The sequence below is a fragment of the Girardinichthys multiradiatus genome, chromosome 10 (genome assembly GCF_021462225.1).
Source record: "Girardinichthys multiradiatus isolate DD_20200921_A chromosome 10, DD_fGirMul_XY1, whole genome shotgun sequence".
Taxonomy (NCBI): domain Eukaryota; kingdom Metazoa; phylum Chordata; class Actinopteri; order Cyprinodontiformes; family Goodeidae; genus Girardinichthys; species Girardinichthys multiradiatus.
Window position 1 is genome coordinate 6,374,116 of NC_061803.1, and position 14,775 is coordinate 6,388,890.

The 14,775-nt window shown below is 39.7% G+C and overlaps 1 protein-coding gene across 1 annotated transcript in view; it reads left to right on the top strand.

The window, feature by feature from the left end:
• LOC124874972 (protocadherin-15-like) overlaps positions 1-14,775 on the top strand; it is a 346,908-nt gene that overhangs the window by 102,143 nt on the left and 229,990 nt on the right. The window contains exons 5-6 of the mRNA XM_047376690.1: positions 5,184-5,344; positions 7,043-7,198. Of these exons, the coding sequence (XP_047232646.1) occupies positions 5,184-5,344; positions 7,043-7,198 (317 nt within the window). The remainder of the gene's footprint in view (positions 1-5,183; positions 5,345-7,042; positions 7,199-14,775) is intronic.

The following is a 14,775-nucleotide window of genomic DNA, read 5'->3' on the forward strand; positions in this document are numbered from 1 at the left end:
GATGTTGACATTACTCCTCCGGACAGAGGTGGCGCTGTGTGCTGCCGTAGCTGAGAATCAAGAGTGAAGGAGTGACGTCGGTATTATTGTGTGTGTGGGGTGGGTAGAGACGGCGACCGGAGCAGCGGTGTATGAGTCTGTAAGCCCTGTGTTTTTACGTGCTGCAAAGTCATTAAAAAGAACCCCGAATCTCGTCAACAACTCAGTGTTTTGATGCTGTTTCTTCATGCTCAACTCAGCAACGTATGAGTGAGGGAGTTAACCCCGAGGAAACTAGTAACTTCGGCCCTGGAGAAAGCGTCTCCCCTGTGTCATCAGACTACGGTCAGGGGACAGAAACAGGAAAGGTTAACAGTACTAACGTTTGATTTAGTGCATCAAACTGTTTCTTTTACGTGTTTACTGAATCAGGGAAAAGTTCCCTTTCACGTTTTAACTAACGTTTGATTTCAACTTCAACTTCATAGACTCCAATGCATTCCTAACGTGCGGTTGGCTCTATTCAATAGAATTCTATGTAGAGGAGACCTTACCATGAGAGTGAATGGAGTTATCAGAACGCTGGTTTGTAGTGTATTAATAAAGTTTGACTGACTGACTTATCTGACTGTTTTGCATAACGCAACCCCAGTCAAACGTTTGACTGCAGTAGCTTCTATTCTATGCGCCTTATATTCCGGTGCGCCCTATATATGAAAAAAGTTCTAAAATAGGCCATTCATTGAAGGTGCGCCTTATAATCCGGTGCGCCTTATAGTGCGGAAAATACGGTAATCTGAAATTACCTTGTGTACCTTTGTACTCCTAGGTATTCTTTTAATCTTTAAACCCTAAGAAATCAAACAAGGAGACTGGAGTTTGAGCCGACCATCCTCTTTAGTGTTGAGAGGGCCTTTATTTCTTTTCTTTTCCTAAAATAAAGGATTTTACTTGTCTTTATCCCGTTCTAAAGAATCCTAGTGTTGGTTCCAAAACAAAACTCTTCAGCCCCAATCTATGTTCCCCAGAGTAGAAATTTTTAGTATTATTGCATTTCAAAGCCACCAAAATGACTGGAAATCATCATTGTCTTAGATCTGTTTTAATAGGTAATCGGTCTACCTTTAATTAAGTATTATAATTTTATGGACCCAAAATATGTGGCTCACGGACTTCAGAAGTCCAGGAACCACAGGTTGAGGACTGCTGCATTGAACAACGATGCTAGCTTTCTGCAGAGATTGAAGGATTGGCTTAATAACCCCAAACCTATTAGTGTATTATTTCTGGCTTGGACAATAATCAGATTTAAAAATTGCAATCACTAGTTCACAGCTCCTAATTTGCCTCACATCATATTTGCTCCTAGCCCAGTTCATAAGAAGCTTCAGAAAACATTATGCTAAAAAAAAAACAAAAAAAAACACAGATCTGTTTTAAAATAAAGAAAAAGCATGCTTAACAAATTCGGTACGGTGGTTGGAAATAATTCCACAGTTCCAAAGGCCTTTTCTATGCAGAGTCTTTTAGGGAACATGAGATTAGTTTAATTTGTGTGTGGTACCACTGTCCAATCAGAATATTTCTTACCTTCAAAAATAACCCAATGTTTTTCATTCTCATTTTAAAGGTTTGTTTTGCCAAGGAAAATGTGTTTAACAAAACCAATTACTCTCAAAAGTTTTAAAAGTTTTAGCTGGTGATATCTTAGAAAACAACAAGTGTTTTTATATTTCTGTGCAACACAGAAGTGATTAGGTTTCCTTTCCTTCCCCAGAGGAAAAAAGACACTGCAGAACCAAGCCTTTCACAGTTTTTGTCAGGACCTGATATAAAGTACAGTGTAAATCAACACACTGCATGAATCAGAAGAGGGAAGGAAAAAAACTAATATAACCTCTTCCCAGCAGCTGCTGTGAAAAACAATGAATTTGTACCCTCCATAAGCATAAGTTATCGCTTACTTAAAGTACTGTGTCAGAGACTGTACGAAGACCATCTGCAATAAAACTAAGACTGCTTTAATGAGGTCTCTACCCATTAGATTTATGGGATACAAACTCTGACAACAGAAAAGAATGCCTGAAGGAGAGCCCATCAGGTGTTACACATGCGCTGGGTTTTGAAAATGCTCCTTCATGAGATCTGTCCTGAGAATAACATAGAAACACATGGTTACTGCTGGGTTTTGGAGATGTTGTAACTTCCTCTGCTTTTTAATAAAATTTAATAACTAGAATAATTGACCCTGAATATTCCACGACGAAAGAGATAATTTGCTTCTCTAAAAGAATTAACTGGAAAGTATCAAATAAGCTAAGTTATCACCCTTTTTAAGATACTTTTCTAACCCTAAAATATTTTAACCCACTATATCTGTCAATTCAGTTTCAATTCAATTCAGTTTATTTATATAGCGCCAATTCACAACACATGTCGTCTCAAGGCACTTCACAACAGTCAGGTTCATACATTCCAATCAATCCTAATCATTGAACAGTGCAGTCAGATTCAGTTATTTATTCAAATTGGATAAAAAGTTTTTCTATCTAAGGAAACCCAGCAGATTGCATTGAGTCAGTGACTTGCAGCATTCACTCCTCCCGGATGAGCATGTAGCGACAGTGGACAGTCACTGGCGTTTACTTTGCAGCAATCCCTCATACTGAGAATGCATGTAGCGACAGTGTCAACGTCAAGCAAACGTGTCACATGAGCAGCGGTTAATAAGCGTTCTTCGTTGCAGAAAATAGGAAAAGATTTATGCAAATGTGTGTGTGTTTGTACGTTACCCCCCTCAGTTTCTTGATTGCTCCAGAGTCAAACTGTTAATGCGCACAGTCCTCTATCAGTCCAAAAAAAAAACTCAGGCCCTTCAGAGGTGTGTTTGTGGGGCATTCACTCCTTCCTTGTCCACATTAACCTCTCCAGGAGGGAGAAAGAACTTTGCTCCAGCGTAAGATGTGCTTTCAATATAAATCCAGTGTATCGCTCTTCTGGCTCTGGCAAACAGCATGGATCGTTGTCCATCTCAGTGGGTTTGGGGCCAGACTTCCTCTGAGTTTCGTTCTGGTGGAAACGCACACTGTCATTTGCAGCAGGTAGGCAGACAGGAAGGCAGGCAGGCAGGCCCTCTCTCTTTCAGGCCATGCTGAAGAAGCGTCTCTGGTGGAGTAACCATGGGAAGGGCAGGTTTCTAATGTCCAGACTCAAAAACGCAGATGTTGCACTCAAATTCTGTGTGTGTGTGTGTGTGTGCGTGTGTGTGTGTGTGAGAGAGAGAGAGGCAGAAGAAAAAGTTTAGTATAGGTTCAGATTTTGCACACAGAAATATTATCAGTCAGTCAGTTGTCCACATGCCTGTCGCTTCCTTCGAATTCTACTTTCTGTGTCTTCCACATTCTTCCTTCCAGAACATGCACTATACTCCTTTCTAAAACAACTTTCTTTTCCCATCTCTAATGTCCCTTTTCACTTTTACCTTATTTTCCGACTGATTGCAGTATTTAAGACAAACAAAACGTCCTACAGGAAAGTTTTAACTCTTTAATCCCTTAATCGATGCACTCTGTGCTTTTTTAATCTTTTTCTTATTTTTATTTTTCTCCCAATCTCCATCCATCAACTGTTTTACATTATTTAACCGATTTACACTCAAACTTCCACCCTGTGGAAATCCAAACTTAGCTTCCCAAATTAAAGCACATTTAACACAATCATCTCCACCTTTTTCTTTCATTATTTTATAAATCACAGACTCTGGAGAAGGAGGCACCCCTGATGCCTTTGAGGTTTCGGAACCCATTTTTTACCCGTTCAGCGGCACATCTGCCATCTGGCTTTCCTCCTTTATAAGGTGTAGAAATTGCAACAAACCACTTGCAAAACACTTTGTTTTGCTTCTTCTTATTGTTACCAATAAAAACCTCCCTGTATTCCTTACAGGGTTAAGTGGCCCTCAGCCAATGTCCTCCCTCTCCCAACTCTGAAACCTAATCAATTAGTTAGGAGATGATGGTTAATGTGTAATAAAAAAAATATATATATATATTATATAATTCAGAGCAACTTCTCACCCAGATATATTTGCAGATCTATGGTCCGTATCCGATCGGCCAGAAGCCGCAGGCACCAGGACTCCCCTCTGTTAAATGGAGGTGGACTAAGGACAACTTAAAGTCTTCATGCTGGCCAGGCGTCCTTATCCCCTCCCGCGGAATTGCTCTGGCTCGTCGGATCCTGTTCGTGACGCCAAAATTGTTGTGGACTTTTCTTATCAAAGTGGGAGAGAAATCAACTCATTAACAAGAGAAAGACGGGACTTTGTCTTTAAGTTCATTCAAAGGCATTCAGCATTTGAAGACCCTGTCACTGAGCTTAGTCAGTGAAGCAGAGAACCGAACAGAATTTACAAACGGTATTTATACCAGTATGTGTTATCTCAACTTAAAAGAGTTTGGAAATATAGCCCCTAGACCCCACCCTGGATCAGAGGTAACAAGGTTATTTATGAGAGCACCCATCTAGCATCCATTGAGATACAACATTTCAGGGAGTGTTAACCATAAAACTCCTGATAATGAATTTAGAGTCCTTCTCCTCTAAGTAACAAAACACAGAGGTCATAGGTGAGAGGGATAAGGGAAGGTCAGAGCATTAAAAAGAATTTTCCACAACATGGACAGTTCAATCAGGTTTCAGAGGAACGTCCATTGGGAGAAGTCAGTGGAGGATAGGCACTCCCAGACGTGTAACAGCACAGTTGGGACAGCAAACCAGCAACTGCACACAGTCTAAAGCAAATCAAATGGCCTCGGCCCATAACAATTTAGCTTTATCTATGTTCTCATCAGCTCAGAACAGCTTCCCTGTTCCTGCTGAAGGGAAACATCCCCATAGCAGGATGCTGCCATCACCATGTTTCATGGGGGGATGGTGTGTTCAGGGTGAAGTGCAGTGTTAGTGTTCAACAACACATAGCTTTTTGAATGTATCCAAAATGAATGAATATTAAATGTCAAATAAATCAAAAGAACATGATGTAGAAAGGTTTTGGTTAAAATGTCTGTGCTTGTTTTCTTAAATATGTTACCATTTATAGTTGTTTTGTTCCGTTTTTAAGTTATTGTTTGAATAAATCATCTACATTTCTGTAAATTCTAGACATGTTTGAAGGTTAATGAGCATATTTGTTTGTATTTTAGGAACATTGTTGGTGGAGAACATGCAGATCAATGGTGTGGCTGAGGGTCCAGATCGTACAATCTCTTTGTCTCTAAGAGACAACCATGACAACTGGGTGATTCTTGATCCTGCAAGACAGGCTCTTTACCTAAACAGCACTGGACGACTTCTTGATAGAGATGTAAGAAAGTGCAATATTTCTATTTTAACTGTGTCTATGTGGCTGCTATTTTCTTATTTTTTCTGATTAGCCAATACTTCAAAGATTGCCAGAAAGTTTTCAGACCAGTGTTTTCTGAGCTTTGTTATTTGACAAATCAAATAGGTCCAGTATTTCTAGTGTCAGAACAGAGTTTAAAGCGAGAGCAGTAAAAAGTCTAAGTGAAAATGGGTATTCTATGCTGTGGAAGTAACACCATAGCTCCTGTGGCTTTGTTTAGGGGTTGCTTTGCTGCATCTGACACAGTGACCTGTGCAGGGCTTAGTGAAGTTTCAAGTCTACCAAGTCACCCAGGAGTGTATATATTGCCCAGTGTTAGAATTCTGAGCTTTAGATGCTTTTCCTGGGCCCTCCAACAGGACCCAAAGCATATAGCTAAAAGCACTGAAAAAAAAGAAAAAAGAATGTTAATAATAAAGAAAAATCATTATTTTATCTGCCCCTCCAAGAGCAAAGATCTTAGTCCTATTAAATAACTATGAAAAGATCAGAAAATAGTGTGGAATTGCTCCTTAAGCAGTTTGTTTAGGAAGAGTGAAACCAAACCAACAATTGTCAAAAGCAGATGTGTTGTTGTCAAGTGCAGAGTTTGCTTGTAGGCAGTAATTGCTGCTGCCATGAGATATAAATTGTCTTGTGGCAACAAATTAAGGGTATAACCGTTCTGGCTGTCCGTTTTTATTTGTTAAATTAGTTTAAATGTTAAACAGAATATATAATAGAAAGTAAATTCAATTTTTTCTCTAAGATTGAGGATATGTTGATCTGGATTCCAGTCCATCATTTCAGATCCGCTTTGTACACCCCTGCAGAGGAATTTGTGGTGAGTTCATTACCTACTGTAGATACAAAACTAAGATAGTGCTCTAGTGCTGACATTATTTGCTAAACAAATAGGCTGCTTTGCACCCTGGTCTGTAGTTTTGACTCATCAAAGGGAATTATTACAGAAGCTTTTTGGGTTTTTAATGTCATCTACTTACAACTTGACTTTGACGACATGTTCTTTTTAAACTTCTTAAAGATTAAAGCCCTTAAAATAAGACAGATTTCTTTTATTTTGACCTATTTATGTTAGCGAAACAGTGTAATATATGTTGTATTTAAAATTATGTGACCTGGTTAGGAAAAAAATAACTATTATCTTTTTCAGTACACGCTTGCCATTGAAACATGGTTTCTTTTTAAATATAACATTAATAAACAGTACAATTGCCTGTTGTTGCATTGTTGTTTGCCAAAGGAGAAGTGAATATAGTTTATATGAATCAGAAAGAAAGGTAAAAATTTGAAAAGGGTCTGAAAACTTTCTGTCTACAAATTATCTTTGCGACAGAAACAAAAATTGAAATCATTGCAACTATTCACCTTCTAACAAATTCACACTAAATTGGCATCAGTACATTTACTGTCTATCTTATAAAGAGGAATTTTGATGTCAGAAATGCATTTTTATGGCTGTCTCACTAACTGCCATTCCTCAATCTGATAAACTACAACTTTTAGTTCCATCTTCTCTGAGAAGATATCCAATCTTCTGCCACTTCTCTCTTATTTTGACCGGCTTTCTCTGAAAATGTAACTCACCACGAATGGGAAACTTCTTGATTTTCTACTCTGCAATAATATGTTATCTATATTTCTTTTTCTCTTTTCCAGCCACCATTGTATATACAGTCCATCGTGGTTCAGGTTCAATGCACCAACGAGCTGATTGGCACAGTGATTTTACATGAGGTCCGCATTGTTGTCCGAGACCGCAACGACAATGCTCCAGGTTTCCAGCAGCCTCGATACTATGTCGCCATCAGTGAGGTAAAACAATTTTTAATTCAATTCAGTTTTATTTATATAGCGCCAATTCACAAAACATGTTGTCTCGAGGCACTTCACCAAAGTCAGGTACATACATTCCAATTAATCCTAACCATTGAACAGTGCAGTCAGATTCAGTTATTTATTCAAATTGGATAAAACGTTTTTCTATCTAAGGAAACCCAGCAGATTGCATTGAGTCAGTGACTTGCAGCATTCACTTCTCCCGGATGAGCATGTAGCGACAGTGGACAGTCACTGGCGTTGACTTTGCAGCAATCCCTCATACTGAGCATGCATGTAGCGACAGTGTCAACGTCAAGCAAGCGTGTCACATGAGCAGCGGTTATTTATTCAAATTGGATAAAAAGTTTTTCTATCTAAGGAAACCCAGCAGATTGCATCCAGTCAGAGACTTGCAGCATTCACTCCTCCTGGATGAGCATGTAGAGACAGTGGACAGTCACTGGCGTTGACTTTGCAGCAATCCCTCATACTGGGCATGCATGTAGCGAAAGTGGAGAGGAAAATCTCCCTTTTAACTGGAAGAGACCTCCAGCAGAACCAGGCTCAGTGTGAGCGGCCATCTGCAACGACCGACTGGGGGTTTGAGAGAACAGAGCAGAGACACAAAGAGAACAAAGAAGCACTGATCCAGGAGTATCTCTTATGGGAAGCAAGAGTAAAGGTTAATGGATGTAGCTCCTTTAGTCGTTTCAACTAGAAAGAAAGAACAGATCAACTCTGAGCCAGTTTGCAAGGTTAGAGTCTGAAAGAGAGCACATCGTTAGTTACAGTTAAGCTCAGTCAATTGCCATGTCTAGGAGATAGAAAGGGTTAAACACTGAAAGACAGGGCCATGTGGATCATCGGTAGAGGGTGAGCATTAAGTTGTTGCCAGCAGAAGCTCGGATGATTCCCCTCTCCAGAAAGGTGTCACAGGTAGACACAGAGTCAGGCCTGGTGTAGCTTCTAGGAAGAAAAAAGAGAGAGAACAAAGTTAAAAGCTGAAATAACAGCAAATAATGCAAAATTGGAGAGTAGTGTGAGAATGTATCGAAGAGGGTGAAAGTGGAAGGCTCCCTCCCTGATAACATAAGCCACTCTAACTATAAGCTTTATCAAAAAGGAAAGTTTTAAGCCTAGCCTTAAAAGAAGACAGGGTGTCTGCCTCACGGACCAAAACTGGGAGCTGATTCCACAGGAGATGAGCTTGATAACTAAAGGATCTGCCTCCCATTCTACTTCTAGAGACTCGAGGAACCACCAGTAAACCTGCAGTCTGAGAACGAAGTGCCCTTTTAGGAACATACAGGTCCTTCTCAAAATATTAGCATATTGTGATGAAGTTCATTATTTTCCATATTGTCATGATGAAAATTTAACATTCATATATTTTAGATTCATTGCACACCAACTGAAATATTTCAGGTCTTTTATTGTCTTAATACGGATGATTTTGGCATACAGCTCATGAAAACCCAAAATTCCTATCTCACAAAATTAGCATATCATTAAAAGGGTCTCTAAACGAGCTATGAACCTAATCATCTGAATCAACGAGTTAACTCTAAACACCTGCAAAAGATTCCTGAGGCCTTTAAAACTCCCAGCCTGGTTCATCACTCAAAACCCCAATCATGGGTAAGACTGCCGACCTGACTGCTGTCCAGAAGGCCACTATTGACACCCTCAAGCAAGAGGGTAAGACACAGAAAGAAATTTCTGAACGAATAGGCTGTTCCCAGAGTGCTGTATCAAGGCACCTCAGTGGGAAGTCTGTGGGAAGGAAAAAGTGTGTCAGAAAATGCTGCACAACGAGAAGAGGTGACCGGACCCTGAGGAAGATTGTGGAGAAGGGCCGATTCCAGACCTTGGGGGACCTGCGGAAGCAGCGGACTGAGTCTGGAGTAGAAACATCCAGAGCCACCGTGCACAGGCGTGTGCAGGAAATGGGCTACAGGTGCCGTATTCCCCGGGTCAAGCCACTTTTGAACCAGAAACAGCGGCAGAAGCGCCTGACCTGGGCTACAGAGAAGCAGCACTGGACTGTTGCTCAGTGGTCCAAAGTACTTTTTTCGGATGAAAGCAAATTCTGCATGTCATTCGGAAATCAAGGTGCCAGAGTCTGGAGGAAGACTGGGGAGAAGGAAATGCCAAAATGCCAGAAGTCCAGTGTCAAGTACCCACAGTCAGTTATGGTCTGGGGTGCCGTGTCAGCTGCTGGTGTTGGTCCACTGTGTTTTATCAAGGGCAGGGTCAATGCAGCTAGTTATCAGGAGATTTTGGAGCACTTCATGCTTCCATCTGCTGAAAAGCTTTATGGAGATGAAGATTTTATTTTTCAGCACGACCTGGCACCTGCTCACAGTGCCAAAACCACTGGTAAATGGTTTACTGACCATGGTATCACTGTGCTCAATTGGCCTGCCAACTCTCCTGACCTGAACCCCATAGAGAATCTGTGGGATATTGTGAAGAGAACGTTGAGAGACTCAAGACCCAACACTCTGGATGAGCTAAAGGCCGCTATCGAAGCATCCTGGGCCTCCGTAAGACCTCAGCAGTGCCACAGGCTGATTGCCTCCATGCCACGCCGCATTGAAGCAGTCATTTCTGCAAAAGGATTCCCGACCAAGTATTAAGTGCATAACTGTACATGATTATTTGAAGGTTGACGTTTTTTGTATTAAAAACACTTTCCTTTTATTGGTCGGATGAAATATGCTAATTTTGTGAGATAGGAATTTTGGATTTTCATGAGCTGTATGCCAAAATCATCCGTATTAAGACAATAAAAGACCTGAAATATTTCAGTTAGTGTGCAATGAATCTAAAATATATGAATGTTAAATTTTCATCATGACATTATGGAAAATAATGAACTTTATCACAATATGCTAATATTTTGAGAAGGACCTGTATTTTGTGGACTATTGTAAATAATTACAATAGTCCAGCCTTGAAGTAACAAATGCATGGACTAGTTTTTCAGCGTCACTCCTGGATAGGATATTTCTCATTTTGGCAATGTTCCGGAGGTGAAAGAAGGAAATCCTAGAAACCTGTTTAATATGGAATTTAAATGACATGTCCTGGTCAAAAGTAACACCAAGGTTCTTTACTTTATTACCGGAGGTCAATTTAATGCCATCCAGGTTAAGTGATTGACTAAGTAGTTTCTTTTTTAAAGACTCCGGTCCAAAGATGACAACTTCTGTCTTGTCTGAATTTAGAAGCAAAAAATGTTAAGTCATCCAAGTTTTTATGTCTTGAAGACATGCTTGTAGTCTATCTAACTGGTTGGGCTCATCAGGATTTATGGATAAGTAAAGCTGAGTATCATCAGCGTAACAGTGAAAATGTATCCTATACTGCCTGATAATTTTATTTATTAGAAGCATATATATATAGTAAAGAGAATTGGCCCAAGTACTGAACCCTGTGATACTCCACAATTAACCCTGGAGTTTAAAGATGATTTATCATTTACATGAACAAACTGGAATCTGTCAGACAGATAAGATTTAAACCAGCCTAGCGCTGTTCCCCTGATCCCTACAGCATATTCCAGCCTTTTTAAGAGAATATTATGGTCGACTGTATCAAATGCAGCACTGAGATCTAACAGAACTAGTACAGACACAAGTCCATTATCTGAGGCCATAAGAATATCATTAGTGACATTCAGCAAAGCTATTTCAGTGCTATGATGAGCTCTGAAGCACTTACTGAAACGCTTCAAAGAGGTCATTGCTGTGTAAATGCTCACACATTTGATTAGCAACTATTTTCTCAAGAATTTTAGATTAGAATGGAAGATTGGATATAAGTCTGTAATTTTTCAAGTCATCTCGATCAAGCGAAGGTTTCTTAAGTAAAGGTTTAATTACAGCTAACTTAAAAGCCTGTGGTACATATCCATTTACTAAAGATAGATAAATCATATCTAAAATGGGGCTGGTAATCAGAGGGAACACTTCCTTAAATAATTTGGTTGAGATTGGGTCTAACATATAAGTTGAAGGTTTAGATGAAGCTAATATTTCTGATAACTCAGGAAGCTTCACAGGATAAAAACAGTCCAAACACAAATCAGGTTCTGCAGTTATTTCCAATGTTGTCTCACTTGCTGAGGAAGAAGTAATCATCTTCGGGAGTATGTCAAAGATTTTATTTTTAATAGAATCAATTTTATTTATGAAGAATCCCAGAAAGTCATGACTGCTAAGAGATAAGGGAATGGATGGCTCAACAGAGCTATGACTCTGTGTAAGTTTAGACACTGTACTAAAGAGAAACCTACGATAATTATTGTTCTCTTCTATTAATGATGAGAAATAAGCTGTTCTGGCTTGGCAAAATGTCTTTTTATACAGGTCCTTCTCAAAATATTAGCATATTGTGATAAAGTTAATTATTTTCCATAATGTCATGATGAAAATTTAACATTCATATATTTTAGATTCATTGCACACTAACTGAAATATTTCAGGTCTTTTATTGTCTTAATACGGATGATTTTGGCATACAGCTCATGAAAACCCAAAATTCCTATCTCACAAAATTAGCATATTTCATCCGACCAATAAAAGAAAAGTGTTTTTAATACAAAAAACGTCAACCTTCAAATAATCATGTACAGTTATGCACTCAATACTTGGTCAGGAATCCTTTTGCAGAAATGACTGCTTCAATGCGGCGTGGCATGGAGGCAATCAGCCTGTGGCACTGCTGAGGTCTTATGGAGGCCCAGGATTCTTCGATAGCGGCCTTTAGCTCATACCAGTGGTTTTGGCACTGTGAGCAGGTGCCAGGTCGTGTTGAAAAAAGACAGATTGAGCTTGACAGGCTGAGGAAGACTGTATAATGATATATTTGGCTTAGCCCGCCTAGGATTGTGCTGGCAGCAAGCTACATGCATCCACGTCCACTTTAACTGTACACTTGCCCTTGTTGAAATCCTCTTCCCCTGATGCCAGAGGACAAACTGTCATGTTGAAGATTATTCTGAAACCACAAAATAACAGATTTTCCCCATCGGTCCAAAACTTTTCTATTTCCTTTTTATTCTCCTTCAAGTTATGCAAACAAAGAAAAAGACGGAAAGAAAAGGATGTTGGATGTTTTTTGTGTTTAAAATGAGTGAAGTCACATATTTCCTATAAAAACTTTGAAGATAATTTAAATAAATTCATTGAGTTTATACTTAGACTGGACTAAGAGCAAATGTTTCAAATATTAGTCTTTAGTTTCCCTAATTTCAAGCAGTTCAGCATCTGCCAACACAATGGTTTGCTGTCTTAATAATACCGCAAACTTTAATTTATTGTATTGTGATTTTATATGGATCAACAACAAGTAGTATATGACAGTGATGTGTAAGAAAATAATACATGGTTTTCAGTTTCTCATGTGAAGATATGAACTAAGTGTCATATATAGATATATAGGCCCATTTACTCTGATAAATAAAATCCACTGTAAACAATTTCTTTCAGAAGAAATGTAATCAGCTAACAGAGTACACCTGTTAATAGTTTCATCTCAATATTGACATGGCTGTTCTGTGAAGGCCTCAGAGTTTTTTTAGGGAACATACAGGTCCTTCTCAAAATATTAGCATATTGTGATAAAGTTCATTATTTTCCATAATGTCATGATGAAAATTTAACATTCATATATTTTAGATTCATTGCACACTAACTGAAATATTTCAGGTCTTTTATTGTCTTAATACGGATGATTTTGGCATACAGCTCATGAAAACCCAAAATTCCTATCTCACAAAATTAGCATATTTCATCCGACCAATAAAAGGAAAGTGTTTTTAATACAAAAAACGTCAACCTTCAAATAATCATGTACAGTTATGCACTTAATACTTGGTCGGGAATCCTTTTGCAGAAATGACTGCTTCAATGCGGCGTGGCATGGAGGCAATCAGCCTGTGGCACTGCTGAGGTCTTATGGAGGCCCAGGATGCTTCGATAGCGGCCTTTAGCTCATCCAGAGTGTTGGATCTTGAGTCTCTCAACGTTCTCTTCACAATATCCCACAGATTCTCTATGGGGTTCAGGTCAGGAGAGTTGGCAGGCCAATTGAGCACATGGTCAGTAAACCATTTACCAGTGGTTTTGGCACTGTGAGCAGGTGCCAGGTCGTGCTGAAAAATGAAATCTTCATCTCCATAAAGCTTTTCAGCAGATGGAAGCATGAAGTGCTCCAAAATCTCCTGATAGCTAGCTGCATTGACCCTGCCCTTGATAAAACACAGTGGACCAACACCAGCAGCTGACACGGCACCCCAGACCATCACTGACTGTGGGTACTTGACACTGGACTTCTGGCATTTTGGCATTTCCTTCTCCCCGGTCTTCCTCCAGACTCTGGCACCTTGATTTCTGAATGACATGCAGAATTTGCTTTCATCCGAAAAAAGTACTTTGGACCACTGAGCAACAGTCCAGTGCTGCTTCTCTGTAGCCCAGGTCAGGCGCTTCTGCCGCAGTTTCTGGTTCAAAAGTGGCTTGACCTGGGGAATGCGGCACCTGTAGCCCATTTCCTGCACACGCCTGTGCGCGGTGGCTCTGGATGTTTCTACTCCAGACTCAGTCCACTGCTTCCGCAGGTCCCCCAAGGTCCGGAATCGGCCCTTCTCCACAATCTTTCTCAGGGTCCGGTCACCTCTTCTCGTTGTGCAGCGTTTTCTGCCACACTTTTTCCTTCCCACAGACTTCCCACTGAGGTGCCTTGATACAACACTCTGGGAACAGCCTATTTGTTCAGAAATTTATTTCTGTGTCTTACCCTCTTGCTTGAGGGTGTCAATAGTGGCCTTCTGGACAGCAGTCAGGTCGGCAGTCTTACCCATGATTGGGGTTTTGAGTTATGAACCAGGCTGGGAGCTTTAAAGGCCTCAGGAATCTTTTGCAGGTGTTTAGAGTTAACTCGTTGATTCAGATGATTAGGTTCATAGCTCGTTTAGAGACCCTTTTAATGATATGCTAATTTTGTGAGATAGGAATTTTGGGTTTTCATGAGCTGTATGCCAAAATCATCCGTATTAAGACAATAAAAGACCTGAAATATTTCAGTTAGTGTGCAATGAATCTAAAATATATAAATGTTAAATTTTCATCATGACATTATGGAAAATAATGAACTTTATCACAATATGCTAATATTTTGAGAAGGACCTGTAATTGAACAAACAGCATTATGAAGACCAATGGACACAGCACACAGGTCAGGGGCAATGTTGTAGAGAAGTTTAAAGCAGGGTTAGGTTATAAAACAATATCCGGAGCTCTGAACGTCTCGTGGACCATCTATCATCCAAAATGAAAAAAAGACAACACAATTGCAAACCTACCAAGAGAGAGCTGGCCAACTAAATTGACAAAGTGGGCAAGGAGAGCATTAATCAGCCATGAGACCCATAGTGACTCTAGAGAAACTGTATACATCTACAGCTTAGGTGGAAGAATCTATCGACAGGAAAGCTATTTGTGCATTTCATAAAACTGGACTTTCTGAAAGGGGGGTAAGAGTAAGCCATTTGTGAAAAAAGCAAT